General features: G+C 40.8%; 1 protein-coding gene across 6 annotated transcripts in view; it reads left to right on the forward strand.

Moving 5' to 3' along the window:
- The window catches only part of Kif18a (kinesin family member 18A), a 53,267-nt gene extending 37,159 nt beyond the window's left edge, over window positions 1-16,108 (forward strand). For 4 of the 6 annotated variants that reach the window (XM_010640441.2, XM_010640440.2, XM_010640443.1 and 1 more), the window contains 4 exons: window positions 7,209-7,647; window positions 8,280-8,387; window positions 13,519-13,628; window positions 15,646-16,108. In XM_010640441.2, the coding sequence (XP_010638743.1) occupies window positions 7,209-7,647; window positions 8,280-8,387; window positions 13,519-13,628; window positions 15,646-15,728 (740 nt within the window). In that variant the 3' untranslated portion in view covers window positions 15,729-16,108. Of the gene's footprint in view, window positions 1-7,208; window positions 7,648-8,279; window positions 8,388-12,738; window positions 12,870-13,518; window positions 13,629-15,645 lie in introns of those variants that run through there. The other 2 variants (XM_010640444.3, XM_010640445.2) reach the window with 2 other exon arrangements.
- Window positions 16,109-17,321: the final 1,213 nt, after the last annotated feature.

Consider the following 17,321-nt stretch of genomic DNA (forward strand, 5'->3'; position numbering starts at 1 on the left):
TGCTTACTTCGTTGCTTTTGTTACACTAGTATTTAAATCCCAGAAATTTGAAAGAAATCGCAAATGGTTTATTAGGCACTTAACCGGGCACCGAATATCCACTCATAATTTGATACAGCTGCTGGACAGATATAATTCAGTGTGTCAGAAAAAATTAATTCTATTTTTATTGTGACTTTTATTGATTTTGTTTTGTGTTTAAGCTGTGTGTGGCACGCGCACGTGTGTGTTTGTGTGCGCACAGGAACCGTGCACACTTGCTCAGTACTGGGTGTCAAACGCGTGCTAGGCAAACACCTGCTGAGCAGCACCCCAACCCCTAAGCACATGATTTATACCACACAGCACTCCAGAAGCACAAATCTTTATATACGCACAGTGCTCTTGATATCACATTCAGAATCTGAACTATTAATGATGAAAATATTCTCATTCTTTGTCCATCTAATCACTTTATCGCCTGTATTTGCGTCACTTTTCAAAGTGGTTTTAAGTGTAGAAGTCTTTTTAGAAGCATCTAAAACCTGGCAGTCTCAACAAAATGTTTTTGCCTGTGTGTGTCTGTGAATTTATACTAAACAAGCTTTGTAAAGTGGGAATCTCTAGCTGGCCTGCAGGAACAGATTAGTAGAACACTAACCACTATATCCCAAAATGCACACTTCTAATTTAAGCATCCTCTAGATACTGTGAAATATTTCCAAGCTAGTGATGGATAAGCATTAGAAAGGCCAGGGCAGGATTCATGAACAAAGCTTTGCTGATAGTGTTCTTCAGAAAGCTGTCAAACTTAGGGGAACCTGTCAGTGTCCGTATATTTTAAATTTCACTTGAACTTCTTGATTTCCCATTTAGAGAATATATAAGCCCAGCTACCAGTACTTCAAAGAGTAGGACAGAAGCCTGCGTATGTTCTCTGTTTAAGTAATTACTCAATCCCCTAAGTCTACAACTTGTCCAGAGAGCAAACCTTGGCCTTTGAGAAGAGTGGAGAAACAGCGGCCATAAGGGGCCTAGCGTACAGGACAGCCGGCTTGTGGGCATGAGAAGGGAGGGAATCTGGTCCACCTGCTTCAGGTGGCCTTTCCACCCTTTCCATGCCACCTTTGCCCCAGACTTTCCGAGAGTCCTGGTCCCCAGTCAGGCCCTGCAGGGCTTGTAAAACCTGGTTCTTAGTACTCTTCTTGGCTGCTTCGTTTGGTTTTGTTGTTGTGATGTATAATTTCATGGAAGCAGTATAGATTTATTACATAAAATAGAAAATAAATCGCTCGTAATTTTCTCAGCTGTAGTCTGCCTAAGAAGTTGATGAGTTTTGCCATATTTCTTTCGGCTCTTTTTTTCTCTGACTTTTTCCACCGTTTTTGCCTGTGGGGCTTGTTTGGGTACACTTTGACTTAGTTTTGGTTTATTTTTTTCCCACTGTTTTGTCAAAAGTAGGATTGTGCTGTACATTAAATTTATGCACTGCCTTATTTAACAAGCTTCCCCATGTCATCAGATCTGTGAGTGATAGTTTTAAATTGCACTGCAATTCTGAATGTTCCATGTTTTAATTAGCTGCTGCCTGATTGATTTAATTCCCCAAAGACAGGGGTGCAGCATTGTGTGATGGTGAAGGCCAGGGCGCCTGAGGCTGTCTGCTGGCTCTGCCATTCCCCTGTGTCGTCCCAGGGCACTTACTGTTTGCTTGTTTTAAGTGTACTTGTGCTTACAAAAGTAAGAAGCCATAGCAGCACATCCTTACAGCTCCAGCTACTCAGGAGGGTGAAGCAGAAGGATCACTTGAAGCCTGCAAGTTCAAACCAGCCCATGTTAGGTAATGAGACCCCGTCTCAAAAAAAGGAAATTAAAGAGGAAAATGTGTTGTTTGCAGATCCACCAGCACAGGAAGCAGCGCTACAGGTAGTCTCAGGCAGAACTTCAGTGGGTTTGCCCAGGAGTGTGTCCTCCATGTGTCCCATGTCCCAAGCCCCCAGGGACAGCACCTTCTGTCTCATACCGCTTTCTGCTCAGGAACAGCTCAGCTAGGACCGTATCATGGGCCATCTTGGTACCACTGCTGGCCTTAGATGTTACCGTTCTTCTGTGTACCACAGCCTGAGCTCACTTTCCCTCCGCATCCTACTTCCCTTCTCATCCCTGCCCTTAACTTGGAGCCCTCCCACTGTTTTCTTAATTTCCTGACAGTGCTAAAGGACTATTATAAGTCACTCTCCTTTGTGCCTTGCTAGCTTCAAGTCCTAGCTGCACAGTACCTTCAGAAAGTCCTTTGCTATTTGTGGGTGCAGGTGATATTCTACTAGCAACATTAAAGAACTGAATCCAGTAATTTCCAAGATATTGGGGGTATAGTAGTTAGTCCTTGTATCTGAAGTCATAGTGTATCTGTGTCAAAATCAGGAGATAAATCTGTTCTAGAGATGATGTTTTCGAGAACCGAAAGATAGATGTCTCTTCCACCTCATTCTGCTGACTTCATTCTCACCCTCCTTGGTCCTTGGTCCTTGGTCCTTGGACCTTGGAAGGCCTAGAGGCAAAGGTTCATTTTCAGTTTCTCCTCCGTCTGCCACTCTTGTTCTGGCACCATCTCCTCATCCTTACTCCCATTCTTTCCCTTTCTCTGCTTTCGTGTGATAGTTACAACCTATACCCTCTCTGAGGAGGAAATCACTTCCTCAAACCCCAGAGAGCTTCTGCAGCCCATGAGCATTCAACTAGAGAGGGAGAGATGCAGACCCCTGATGTCTGCGGTTAGTTGGAGCAGAGCTTACAAGGAGAGCACAGGAACTCAAACCTGGTGCACAGGGCTGGCAGGGGACTCTCAGAACGAGAACCACCAGGTCCAGAGTAATAACACACATGCAGGGCTTGTGACTTCAGGGAGTTGTCAGTTTCTATTAACTCACTTGTGAGAATTAGTACACAGTTGGTTCATCAACCTGGAATCAAAAACTATTTGGGGAGAAAAGTGAGTCTATGCTAACCATGGACAGACATTGTGTGTTTCTCAGCCTCTTGAGTAGCTGGAGTTACAGGTGTGCACCTGTAACATGCCTGGTGTGATTCTTTACGAAGGTGCAGTCCTCTTAGATTGTTGTCTGTGCTGTGTAGCTGACTACAGCTTTTTTTTTCTTTCATAAATAAGACAGTCATCCAAGATTAAAAATACTAACGGTAACTTTTTCCTGTAAATGTCTTAATATTAATCTTATTATCACTTACATCCCGTGGGTCATAACTGTCTCAAGGCAGTAGAAATGTAGTACATCTACACTGTGTGGGAGAGTTAAAGTCCCAAAAAGATGATCTAGAAACAGCAAAATCAGAAGCTATGAGGCACATTGCTCCCCCTGCCTCCTACACTGCATGGTGCAGTAAACTACTTCCTTCCCCAGTAGGGAACACCTGTTGTCCTCTCACTGGCTGCCAGTCTGCTCTAGCCCAGATTAAGAATGCATCTGTAATTCCCTACCCCCACCTGTGCAGCAGTCACATCACTAGGGTCATTCCTTGGTTATCTTCTTCTGTCAGGGTCTCTTGTTCTGAGCCTGCAACTGTGTTTGATTCCCTTCAAGAACTTTCCAAAGGGATTGTAATTTATCTCCAGCTTCCTTCTTTATCATTCTGCTCTCTAGGCCCAAGAGTTACGGAGTCTCATTAGATTGTTTTCCCAAGCTGAGTCGGGAATCCGGACAACTACCCCAAGCCTGCTCCTCTGGAAATTTACTGTGCACCCTTTTTCTCTGATGGAAAAGTACAGCACATCTGCTAATAGACATAGATCTAACCTATCCATTAGTTTGTATATTCTAGGAATCACATTCAAAGTAAAATGTCCAGTGGTTATTTTATGTTTTAGGATGAAAAGAAAGGTATTTAGATGTGTTACATACGTGTACCAAGACCACACAAGAACTGTAAACATACAGTAATATAAAAGAAAAACTAACAAGTGGAGCAGTTATCCTTTTATGCTAGTTACAGTGGATTGATTTTAATTTTTACCTGAATCTTTACATCATATTTTTTCCCTCTGGTCATTTCCTGAACCTTTCTTAGCAACTAGTCAGCCTTAGGTAGTCCTGAATTGGCCTTTTGCTCTCTTCATATTATTGTTTTGAACTGAATAATTAAGAGGATTAAAAAGGATTTTTTTAAAAAAACCTCTTAGATTTGTGTACTGTATGTACTGTATATGGATAGCATGTCCTCTTCTAAGCCCAATAAAGTGGTGATGGGTTTGTCCATGTTCCCTACCGCATCCCGGCTTTCCCCCACAGTGCCTCCTGGAGGACAGAGAGACTGGCTGAGTGTGTCCACTGTGACAGACTGCCTCTTCCACCCACAGGTTGTTAGCATGACCATCTTGAACTGGTTATAGGGTGTGTGGTTAGGATATCCTGGAGGACAGTGGTTATTTCTCCATGTCTCATGGGAAGATTTCCACTACCTTGTTCCGTGCTAGAGGGAAAAGTTGATCCACACACTGGGACTCCAGCTGGTTCCCCAACCCCACCCAACCCGACTGTCCTTCTAGATGTGCACAAAAGCAGTGGGGACTCTGGGTGAACCTTACTCCTTCAGCCTTCTTGCTCTACTTTGTTAAGTTTTTTCGTGGGGTGGGTACTGGGAATGGAACTCAGGACCTTGCAGTTGTGAGGCAGGCGGTAGCACCACTGAGCTAAAAATCCCCAGCCTTTTCATGCTCTATTTTGTTCTAAACTCTTGAGTGTTTGTTATAAAACCTGCATTTACAGATGACATTTACACGTGCTTATTTTAACAATAATTTGGTTTATATCGTAATTTATGATCACCCTTGATAAACTGGTTGTTTGAGCCACTGAAGGTCAGACACTGTTTGAAATGTACTGTTTCAGAGAGTCTTATAAGTTAGTTATTGATGGGTTATTGGAAAGCAAATTACCATCCCCGTGAAAGTAGTAATGCTAACAGTTGAAGCATATTTCTATTTATAGACTTTCTTTGAACCGTAAGTATTTCTGTCATCCAATCCTAGAAAATTCCCTGTCCATAAAAACACAGTGTCCCTTATTTTACTAGGGGGACGAATGCCCACACTGCTTTAGGTGAGTTGCCCAAGGTCACTAAGTGAGTCGCTAGTAAAGCCAGAAATAGAATTCGAGTCTCCTGACTCCCAATTCAGTTCTCTATCCTCGATATAGTTTTCTATCCTCTATACCCTGCTGCCTCTCGTGGGAAAAGAAGTTAATCTTCCAGCTATTAATAGCCACCAAATTGGTGGTAGCAGCACAGTGGAGAAAAGTAACTGACTTTACACTGCAGCATTAGTATAAAAATATCTGGTAATGGAAAATTTGACAAATGTCATGTTAAAGGGAGTGGAAAATTATTTTAAGATCTAGGTCTCATTTATCTAGTTCTCAGAAAAGTAAAATTCCTTAGTAGAACAGGGATCATGTTTTTCTTCCTGTTTTTAAATTGTATTTCCTAGAGGGTAATTGTCAGCCTAGCCATCTCAGAGCCTATCGTCAACTAACATAACAAGAAGGATGCACATACTGTTGGTGACTGCGATGCATGTGTTTTGACTTGGTTGAAAATTTGAATTGCTTTATTGAAATATGTCAGACTTATTCCGTTTAAGTTAGCATTTCATAGTAAAGCGAATGGAACATCATGTGGGAATTTTAGTGGTTCCCAATTTAATGATTTGAAAACTTGGACAGAAGTAATACATTCTAGTTTCTTTGATGGGCAGTCTCCTCCAAGCGAAGGTACTTCCTGTCAGTCACCATGACTTCCTGTCAGTCACCATGAAGTAAACAGCAGGAGACACATCAGTCACCAAGTCCCCCACAGCAGGGCTGCTGAAGGACATTGTCACATGTAGTTGGTGTGTTCTTTGAGGCATTGATAAAAGGCATTAGATGTTTGTGTTCTTAAATATTTGAAGTGTGTCTAGTATTATAGGAATCCAAACTTAAGTTTTTTTGTTTTTGTTTTTGTTTTTGTTTTTTTGTACCGGGGATTGAACTCGGGTCCTTGCGCTTCCAAGGCAGGCCACTGAACCACTGAGCTAAATCCCCGGCCCTTAAGTTCTTTCTAACAAAACAATTTATTCTTAATTTTAGAGCAAGGGCTAAATTCTTTTACTAAAATCTCTGGATATTATGTTTATGTTAAGGGTTACTGAAAGGCTTGAATGAGAATGACAGTGTTATGTTTTAACTACATATCTAAGGGAGGTGGGATTCATAGAGCTCATAATTCAGAGGAAAAGAAAGAGGTTTTAAAAACTATAGTTAATATAAAGTAGTGCTAGCTGGTTGCGGTGGCATACACCGGTAATCCCAGCACTCAAGAGGCTGAGGCAGGAAGATGGCTGCGGTTTCAAGGCCAGCCTGGGCTACACAGTAAGACCCTGCCTCAAAAGAGCAAGTAGTGGTAAAAAGAAATAAGAGAAAATGCAGATTCGAGGGCGAGTAACTCCTTAGAGAGGCGTATGCATTTCCTGGGTGCAGGAAGAAGAGTAGCATGCTCGAGAAGGAGTGGGAGATGAGTGAACAGCCGCCCAGGCTGGAGGATCGGGTGGAGAAGAGGTTCTCGTGACATTTGGGAAGCACGCTTTTATAGTGGGAGAAGAGTCAGAATACCCTGAACTCTTACGATTATGCTCATTGACTTTTGGTATTAAATGTAAGGCTTTTTTGTAAATCTCTTGAGTTATGTCGGATACGGGAGCCAACCCAGCATCCAGAACGCCGAATTAGCCGAGCAGTCTTTGTAGCCTGGTTACTGCCATTCCTGTTGGCGTCGACTGGACTTCCGCCCAGCTGGTGATGAACGGGTGGTACCCCACGGGAGGACAGCATCCTCCTGCCTACAAAGGCTAAGGGCTGTTTCGTGGTCTGACACGCAAGTCCAGTATGAAAGCTGGAAATTACTTGTGTATTGGTAGACCTGGTTTGGAAAGTTGTTTTCATGATTTGTCAGTGTCTCGAGATAGTTATTATAAATTGGTATTGATATTAGCATTAGTATTTTTTTTTATTATAAAATTAACTTTAAGTTCTTAACAGTAAACCATGTTTTCTTCTCTTCCGATTTTTTTCTTTCAGATTTCTCTCTGTTGGCAGAAAAGTACTATATCATTAGTAATTTTTAATGGGATTATTGACAAAGTAGGCAATAGTATTGAACTTTTTTATTTTATTGAACAGGCACATCTTCAAGTGAACCGAATCTGCTTAAAATTCCTCTGCACAAAAGAACTCGGAGAAAACTAATGCCTTCTCCCCTGACAGTAAAGCCTACTGAGAAGCCGACTCCGTCTGAAAGTGTCCCGCTGAATGACTCCCTGACCAGAGAACTTCAGCCTATTGTGTACACGCCCGAGAACTGCAGGAGAACTGTTCCGGGTCCATCTCCACGGCCCTGGATAAAGCTGCCCTCGCATCCTGCAGGCATCCAGGCTGGCGCCTCCCATGGGAGCAGTGGTATTTCTCTGCGAACGTTGGTCGAGGTGGTCAGCCCTCTTCACAGCAGAGTGACTCGTGGACAGGGCAATACAGAGCCCTTTACTACATGTGAGGACAACAGGGCCCTGAAGCATAAATTACCGGAACAGGAATCGCTACCAAACAAAAACATTTTAGAAAGGTAGGAAAAGAGAATGTCACCAGTTCTTGGTTTAGTTTGGTTTGGTTTTTTCTGTTTTTCAACGCATCCCTTAAACTTGTTTTCCTTTTTCTTCTTTAGCTATATTTAGTTTATGTCTTAGACCCAGTGTATACCTTGATGACAAGGCAGTATTTTGTTTCCATGAAGTCTTACCTTCCCGAGTGTAAATCCACCAGAAGTCATGGATTTGCTATCTTCAGTCACTTGACCTCCAGTCAGAGACTGTAAGATGAAGTGTGATCTGTGCTCACTGCAGTTCTGCAGCCCAGACACTCACTGCTGTCCTTCCACAGTGGTGTTTCTCCTGCGGGAGATCCCAGGTTCCTCTGCCATGGCCCGGCTCGGCTCGCTGTGGAGCAGCCGTGCATCTGAGCCATCCAAGCAGGCGCCCCTCCATGACCATGCCCTCCCATGCTGTGGGGAGCAGCCCCTCCACCTGTGCTGCGTGCGAGACACACAGCCCTAGCACGAGCAAGGGAAATTACATAGCACAGAAAATACCTCTGCATTTTCCTCTCCCATTGTGCAGTACTTTCGGGGATATCTGTGCCTCTTGTCTCTGTAGTATAAAGCAGTTACTCTTCTTTGTATTTTAACTTTTTTCACAACAGGCTGGGCCCTTCTTCGCTCTCATCCACTCACCCAGGGCCTGTGTCAAGCTCAGTGCCATCTTACATGGCGATGACTGCTGCTGCTACGAAGAAACGGAAACTGGCAAGGTACGGCACACACCGTAACCCGCCTCCCTCGGCTTCGTGCCCTTCTTCCCTACAGCGCTTTTTATATCTTGTCATTAAATCGAGAATTCATATTTAAGCATACTTAGGGTAAATCACTGTAAGGAGGCACTGCACTTACGTTATCTCTGGGAGCTCTTGAAGCCCATGTATTTCACTTGATATTTACATAAAGTATTCTGTCTTTTAGATTATTAAAAATAAATTGAAAAGTCTTCTAGCTTTCCAAATGTCACTGAGTTTTAATTTTTCTTCTGGTGCCAATTTTTTACTCATTTAGTTATTTGTCCTTTTAAACACGACTGAATTTCTAGAATCATATTTCAGTGGATTGTGATAAATGACAGTAATGCAGTGAAATAAGGAGTCTACTGTTTCAGTGTGGTTATATCAGACCGAGCCATCCCGGTGGATGAAGTACAGTTAACGGCCAATTGGAGACTCTGGGAAACACCTGAAGCAACCAGGACCTGAGGGTCTAAGACCCCAGAGAACGGGCGAATGGAGAGCAGGCTTCTCCACCTCTTCTCCATGCGTGGCATAGGGTGGCTGCAGCCAGAAGCTTACGGTTCTCAGTACTCAACTGAGCTAGGAAAACAAACACATCCATGCAACTTTTGCCCTCAGTTTGCCAGTTTCTAAACTCTAGACTAAGTGACCAAGAAACCAAGCTGAAAGTAGCTACTGAGGGGCCACAGTACTAAGCAGCACTCTGACATTCTGTTGGAGGTGGGATACAAAATGTGCAGTTCAGGAAGCCTGACTGAAGAGGCTCTGTCAAACAGCCCGCAGTTTATTTGCCATCCTTGCGTGGCTATGCTGAGTATGCCAAGAGACATGATCAAATGACTACAAATCAATAAGGAAAAATTAGAGAAGCAGTGATCCATTCATGCCTCAGATCTTGGGATTACAGAAAGTTCCTGACCTACAAACGTGTGAGCTTCAAACTTTCACAAATACAAGCAGACCTAGAATTGGGAACATTCTGGGATGTAAACAAGTCATGGAAGTATCTCCCGTGTGTGCCGGATGTGGCCACAGCTGTGCTGCTGTGTTTACAGTGGGGTAGTGTTCAGGGGTACAATACAGTCGGGGACTCACTATATTTGTGTGTGTTTTGGGGGTTTTTTATGCTTCATGCTGTATATTTGTGTCAAAGGTGTATAAGGCTGACTTTGTCAGACTCATGAACAAATTCAACTTAGGATTGTTCTCCCAGAACAGAACTTGTTCGTAAGTTGGGGCCTGACGTTATTTGATAACAGTTTTAGATTTTTAAATGTGATTAATTTCAGCAAAGTGGGTAACAGAAAATTGGATAAAGAACTGCATTCTCTCAAATTGAGTTACTGAGTTTTAATTGCAGTAAATTCTACCCTTTCGGTTCTAGAATATCCATTTGACTCATTTAACAGTTTGTTCCCATGCACAAAAGAATAAGTGGAGAATATAGAAAGAAGTGGGAAAGACGGGGCACAAGCACAGAGGTCTGGAATGTGTGGATTGAGGGTCTGGAGAAGCGAGAGAAGCAATGTGCAAAAACAGCGTTTGAGCAGATGATGGCTGCTGGTTTCTGAAAACTGGTCAAAGACAAATCATACATTGACGCTGCAAATTATGTACAGGACTAACACAAACATACCTCATTGCACAGCAACACAACAGCGAGAGTCCGAAGGATATTCGGAGTTACATGGTCTGAATTTCATCACCGTTCTTTATTTTCTACAAAATGAACACGGTGACAAAATGCACAGAGTAACTAAAATGGATCTGACTTTTCTTTCTTTTCTTTGCCACACTACCATGGGCAGACAGCATAAGACCTTAAGTCTTTTTTTAACTTACTGTTTTCTATCATGGACCTGTTGTCAGAGGGACTACTCTGCCATTCGCAGTCCATATCCATGCTCTGTAGCACATCTTCCACTTGAGAACTTAGGGTCTGCCTTTACCCTCAGAACCCAAGGACAGCAGAACCTCAGAATGTTTAAATGTCAAATCCATGAGTTGGTTTTTCCTGAATGTCCAAGTACACATATCTAAGGGTTTGTTCAGAGGCCTGCCCCCTTGTTCATGGTTTCACTTTCAGTAAGGTTTGAAAATATTCAATGGAAAATTCCAGAAATTAGCAGTTTAGAAGTCTTACAAGTTGCGTATCATTCTGAGAGGCATGATGAAATCTTCCACTGTCCCTCTCCATCCTGCTGCAGCCTGTGGCCCATTGTCCCACCCCTTAGTAGCCCTCAGTTACCGGATCAGCTGCCATGGTATCCCAGTGCTTGTTCAGGTGACTCTTACTTTACTTAGCAGTTTTCCTGAAGCAAAAGAATAGTGATGCTGGCAATTCAAATGTGCCAAAGAGAAGCTGTAAGTTGCTTCCTTTAAAGAAAAGGTAAAGGTTTATCATAGCTATAAATGAGTGGGAAAAAAATACAGGTTATACTGGGTTCAGTATTCTTGTTTACCCACTGGTGTTCTTGGAGTGGTACTCTGGCTAACGAGGGGCTACTGTACTTTCCTAAGACATGGGTTCAAATGGCGCAATTAGTCTGCTCACAAATGAGACTTGGTCACTTCATGAGGAGGCCGAGCTAACCGCTGTCTTCTGTTCCATCCACTCTCACTAACTCATGTCGTGTCAGTTTGGTCATTCATTCTGTTCATTGATGGAGAGGTTTGGGGTTCTTTAGTTTCTTTACTCTGTTGTATTTACTAAATGCGGCAGGCATTTACAGATGAAAATAATCTTCAAATGTAAACAGGCATTATCAAATCACATGACTTTTCAGGAACTAAGTGTGTGAAGTGTGTATTTGGAGTAACTGTAGGTGAGTTAAAGGACTTTCACATGGGCAACTAATATTGTACTATTAAAGGACACGTAAGGAAAGTAACTTGATTCTTCATAGCCTATTAATTACTCTTATTACATTCCCTCTGGTAGCAATAATTAGATCCTGCCATTAAGGAAGGTTAAAAGAGATTAATACTAGAAATGTACATAATTGCTTTTTTTAATCTTCCTTTTCTCTAATTAAAGCTACATGAGCTTGAAAGTAATAAACTGGTATTTTCCACAAAGCAGCAGTGATATATAGATGTAGAGATATATATTTGGTGTGTGTATGTTGTTTTTAAAAGTAGTCTTCATGTATATGTATCTTACATCTTTATAATCATTTTTCTTTCTGAAAAAAGTCTAAAAGCAATGTACAGTACAAAATCTTACCAGTTTTTTCTTACTAAACCTTGGGAGTATTCAGTTTTTAATCTTAACAATGTATTTACTATCACTGGAGCAGAACTTTTGGGGTTAATTAGCCTACTAAATATATAAATGTGATATGTCCATTAACTTTTACTTATATTAATCAGCACCGGGCGTCATGGTACACACCTGTAATCCCAGCACTCAGGAGGCTGAGGCAGGAGGATCACTGTGAGTTTGAGACCAGCCTGGGCTATATAGTGAGTTCCAGGGCGGTCTGAACTACATAGTGAGACCCTGTCTCAAAAAAAGTAAAAAGAGACCACTGGGCTATATAGTGAGTTCCAGGGCGGTCTGAACTACATAGTGAGACCCTGTCTCAAAAAAAGTAAAAAATAATTATATCGATCAGAGTTTTGGGTTTCTGCTTGTTTGTGTTTATTTGGTTGGTTGATTTTGTTGTTACTAGTGTTGTTTTTAGTTGTCTAGTCATTCCAACTAGAAATTTGTTTTCAGCTGAAAGAATATGATATCTGTTGCTCATTAATCAACCTGGGAACAAAACAGAAATACATTTCATCCACAGTTGGAAGAATCTTTGGATTTCTTAATCAGTATCATCTTTAGCAGAGTTTAAATTTTATAACTTTATCTTCTAAAGATTTCATCAGCAGACTCTTTTATCTAAATCCAAAAAATGTTTCATTGTACTTCACCTATGTATAAATGGTAACTTATTTGACTTGGATTTTACTCCTAGAAGTATGAGGTCTAATCAAGCAGATTTATTTAGAAAATTAACTTTCAATGCAAATGTTTTACAAGTCAAAAGTGAGGTCCTAGAATTAACCAAAGTAAGGAATCATACCATAAAATAATAAAGACAACTTTATCATAAATGTATTCTCTTAATCAAAAGCAACTAATGATATTGATCTATATACTTGAAGAAATAAAGTCGAGGACAGTGTTTAGTAATCCACATAGAAATGTAGTAACTGTAGGATTAGCTAGGAGTGAATTTCTGTAGTAGAATGTGTTTCCTTGTGTAACACTCATACTTGTTGAGGCGCGCCTGCACTTCTGACAGAGCATGTGCGTTGTTTTTCCCACACGCAGTGTTCTCAGAGCCCGGCAGTCCTGGTTGTTTGCAGTGAGCACCGTCCTTCACCACACACATGACTGGGGCTGCCGGAAGAGTGAGTTGTGCCATTCAAGGGAACTTCCAGTTCAGTGCAGCTCACTGTCAGGTCAGCACCATTTATAAAATGGCAAATAGTATCTTTAGTAGCCAAAAAAACAGTCCCCCGAATCAGCTGTTTTCAATCAGTTTACAAGCGAGGAACCCTCCCCCTACTCAGCCCCAAGCTTAAATGGCAGTCTAATAATAAGTCACCTCAGATTGAGGAGAATCTGACCCCTAACCCTAATCAGCATGTGACTGCTTAGGTTTCTGAAGATGCAATACATGGGAATGCGTCATTCTTTTCCGTTTCTATATTGTAATAACTTACGATAGTATAAAGTAGTACTATTTTGATTCAACAGTGGGTTTCCAGATCACCTCTGTTGTCTACAATCCCCCACATTAGGGTTCTTGCTTCAAACTTATAAACAAGAGCTTAGTTTTTCACCATTTGTGGCTGTGTACAGCCCTCTGTGTACTTTGAGTAGCGGTGATCCCTGCATTTCGGCAGAGTGACCCAGAAGTGCCTGGTGATAGCACTGTTGCGTGCCCCTGCAGAAGGCGCCCTGTGGAGAATGCCTTCAGTGCCCCCGACAGATCGGAGATCTCACAACTTCATAGTTCTGGTTTTTATCAGTGTTGCATATAGAGCATGAATTAGAATTTAAAGCTATAAAAACTGCTTAACTAAAAAATTGACTTTCACCCTCAAGCTGTACATCGAGTAATCCGTTAACTGCCGAAGAAAACCATGGATTTGCCAAACGTGTTCGACAAGAGAATGCAAACGATAAGCTTTTACAGGAAAACAGAGCAGCCACAGGTATGTCTCCAGCCCTCATTTGTTAATTAATGACCCGAGTGATTATCTCACATATGCATAATACTTTTTTTTTTTTACAATGTTTTCATTCAAATGCTGATTTATGTGCATCACAGGTAAGGAGCAGAGGATCTGGTGGAGGGAACTCGGAAGCGGGTCTCCCAGCTTTCTTTTCTTTTCTCTTGTTGTCTGTGCTGCTTCATACTGCAGGACTGGTGAATAATTTAGCTAATAGTCAGATGTGTTAATAAGTTGGTTAAATATGTTTTATAAACTAAACCCACCTGTAATTTTCCTCTTAACCTGTTCTAATAATCTGGCCTCTGACTCATTTGTGTAATTACTGTGCTGGCTGCAATTTGTTCCCAGTGATTGTAACTCTCATTGACAAATGGAAAAATAATAATGAAGGTGACTGTGTTCCCCCAGCTATGTGTGGCAGTGACAGAAGGGGCCTCAGCGGAACTAGAGGCATACTGTGCCCACCAGCTTCTAGGGCACAATGTCCAAACTTCTGTCTCTGTGACGGTACAGTTCCGAAGGCTGTGTTCAGAAAGTACCTGCTCACTAAGCGTTCACCTTGCTCTAGGTCTTGTAGCGAACACAAAGACAAACACTGTAAGATCCAACTTGGTTTCTTCTCAAAAGGAACTTGTAGCACTTAGTATATAAAGAGGTCTCAAGAGATTGAGTGCTTCCATGAATAGTATGAAAACCTTTTTCTTTTTTGGCAGTGCTCTGTTTGAATTGCATACAATTTCTTACAACTTTGCCAAACTGTGTTGCTCTTTACTTCCTTTAGTGGAAGTTGATTACCTTACCTTGAATGTAAACACCTTTTATTCACATTTAACAATCAAATAATCAGGTACTAACATGTAAAACTGGTTATTTGGTTATTTGTGTTCCGTATTGCTTAGCAGTATGTATCTGTAGTTGGTGTAAAGGAGCCCTGTTCGTCTCCTTTGAAAATTTTTCAAGATGTTATAATTGTTTAGCTAAACAATAACCTTATGATAATTCTCAGATCGTAGAAATTTTGTTTTCTGTTGTCTAAGAAAGATATAAAATACTTCATTTTTTTAAAAGCAAAGATAGAAAAAAAAATGCTATGGAAAAATAAGTGGCAGATAATACTAAATTATAGTTCTTGCCAAAGAAGAAAAAAGCTAACAATAGGTTTTGGTTTTTCTTTAAGAATAAGGGAGCACTTAGAAGGGAGGTATTAAAAAAAGATGATGTTTTATATACATTATAATATCCAATTTTAAAATACCTAAATACATATCTGATATTACTAGAAAAGTAAAAATTATACTCCCTTCCTCTTTACAATGTGTTCTCCTCAGTTCTTTTTTGTGATATCAACATTTATCCAAGGCCTTCACACTGACATATAGCTCAGCCCTTTTTTGAGACAGCTCTCTGGAAGTTGTAAGTTGCCCAGTCTGCACTTGAACTTACAGTCTTCCTGCCCCAGCCTCCCATCATGCTGGGATTACAAGCAAGCACCATCATGCCCAGCTCACCTAAATCTTTAATGAAAAGTAAAGGGCCTCTGTGAGAAAGAAGCACTACTGTTAACTGAGCAGTTACAGAAATAAGAAATAGGGTCCAGACCCTATGAGCTTCCAAAACTAAAGTGACCACGAAAATGCATAAGCAGAGAGGTCATGGCAGTACTTGGTTGGGTCTGAAATCATCATCAAAGTTTGAAAGCCCAGGGGAAAGAATCCAAACAATGAAAAAAATAATGGTGCAAGAAAGAAGGGAAGAGTCATGTAGAGTGTAGCATTTATTCAGGACTTCACCTGATACCTGTGTGTGTGCACCTGTCATGGAATTTGGCAATCAGCTTTTAAGCTCAAGATATAATGTGTCTTTGTTGTATTTTAGATTCTGGTTCAAGAATAAGCTTTCTACCCTTTGGTTATAATTTTCAATAAATTTTAAGTTGATTGAATGGTGAAGACTCATTTCTGTACTTGTACTACATTTCTGTATCTTTTTTCTCTAGGGCACAAAAATCACATCCATAAAATAAACTCAAACATGGTTAGAAAATTTGGAAAAAACATTTCAAAAGGAAATCTAAGATAAGTCACTTCAAAGTCAAGGATGACGAAACTGACTAAGTCTGCCTCTGAAAGGGGTTTGTTAGTGTCCTCCCAGAAGAGTGTTTAAAACCCTTGAAAGAGGACCCCGTAGAGCTGTTTACCCAGATGTCTTCGGCAAGCAGAAAACGAAATTGTCTTCTTTAGTACTTTAAGTAAATATAACATTTCAACTCAACAGAAAAGCTTATGTTTTACATTTCTGAAATAAAATTCCTTATTCAGCAATGCTGGCCGCTCACTTTTATAACAAGTTGGTGCTGTGACAAGTCGAGGAGAATGAGAGAACAGCAGTGAGTTACCCTTATTTTGTTTTTAAATAAAGAAAACTTAGGGCCAGGGATTTAGCTCAGTGGTTCCATCGCCTGCCTCACAAGCACAAGGTCCAAAGTTTGATCCCTGGTACCAAAAAAAAAAAAAAAAAGTAAAAAAAAACTTAGAAATGGTAAAATTATGGTCCAAGACATTCTGTTACATTTCCATGCTTTATTTTACTCATTCATGGACTTTGTTTTCCAGAAATACCTTTGATGTAAAATGTAGATAAAGATGGTCCATAAAGTTGTAAATGTTATTTAAATGTCTGTAATGAATGTTGCTAATATTGTTCCTTGCTACTTGATACATTAAAGATGTAGATTTTAAAGTGTTTGATTTTCCTGTCTCATTACTACCCTTACATATGCTACTATTCTACATAATATATAACTTCTACATTATCTGTATTTCAGACTAGATCAAGACATATGGTACCAGAACCAAATTGGAAAATAATTCATAGGCTTCGTAATAATAATAATGAGAAAATATTTTAAGTCATTCCTGCTGCAATAGGAATTACGTGGAGCTACAACCTTGTTCAGCTGCCTTGTCTTGGCTTTTCTGCTGAATACAACAGATATTTGAATGAACTTTTAATTTTGTCTAGCATTGGAACCTTCACACCAGAGCAAACAGCCCTGTGAAATGAATTGTGACCTTTAAGACCCTTTAATGGGCTTTTTTGTTTAACATCTGATTGAGAAAGTATGAGGTAGAAGGCTCTTCACACAGCTGTTCTTTCCCCATGACTGCATCTACTGAGTGTCCACGAATTTCCATCCAAGCTCAAACACACTTTCATCAGAGCAGTCAGTGATGCCTTTATCATTTTTTTACATTACTGCCATGTACACTTTTTACCTTTCTGTCTTCGCCTTTTTACCTTAATCACATTTACATTTCACCTGTTGCCATCATTCTTCTGTCTTTTCTAATACACAGTGTGCCTTGGTTAACAAACTTGATTCTACGATTCTGGCCACAGAATTCCTTCCACAGTTCTGTTGTAAAAAAGAAAAAAGTCCCAAAATTGGTATTGATGAGGGTCACACACAGGAGCAGAGAAGCCGGGAGACGAGGCACCAAAGAGATGTGCATGGTGGGAAAAAGTGCATTGTCCGCCGTAACGACAGGAACAGGTCTGGATGTCTTGGCAATCCTTCATGTGGACTTTTCCAAAATCAGCTTTTAACTCCAAGCTAATTTTATGCCAGAGTCCTCTGTTTCACTGTAGTTGGTAAGGCCACCCTGCAACTTT

Source organism: Fukomys damarensis, unplaced genomic scaffold, assembly GCF_012274545.1.
Source record: "Fukomys damarensis isolate Sample0158 unplaced genomic scaffold, DMR_v1.0_HiC HiC_scaffold_16, whole genome shotgun sequence".
Lineage (NCBI taxonomy): Eukaryota > Metazoa > Chordata > Mammalia > Rodentia > Bathyergidae > Fukomys > Fukomys damarensis.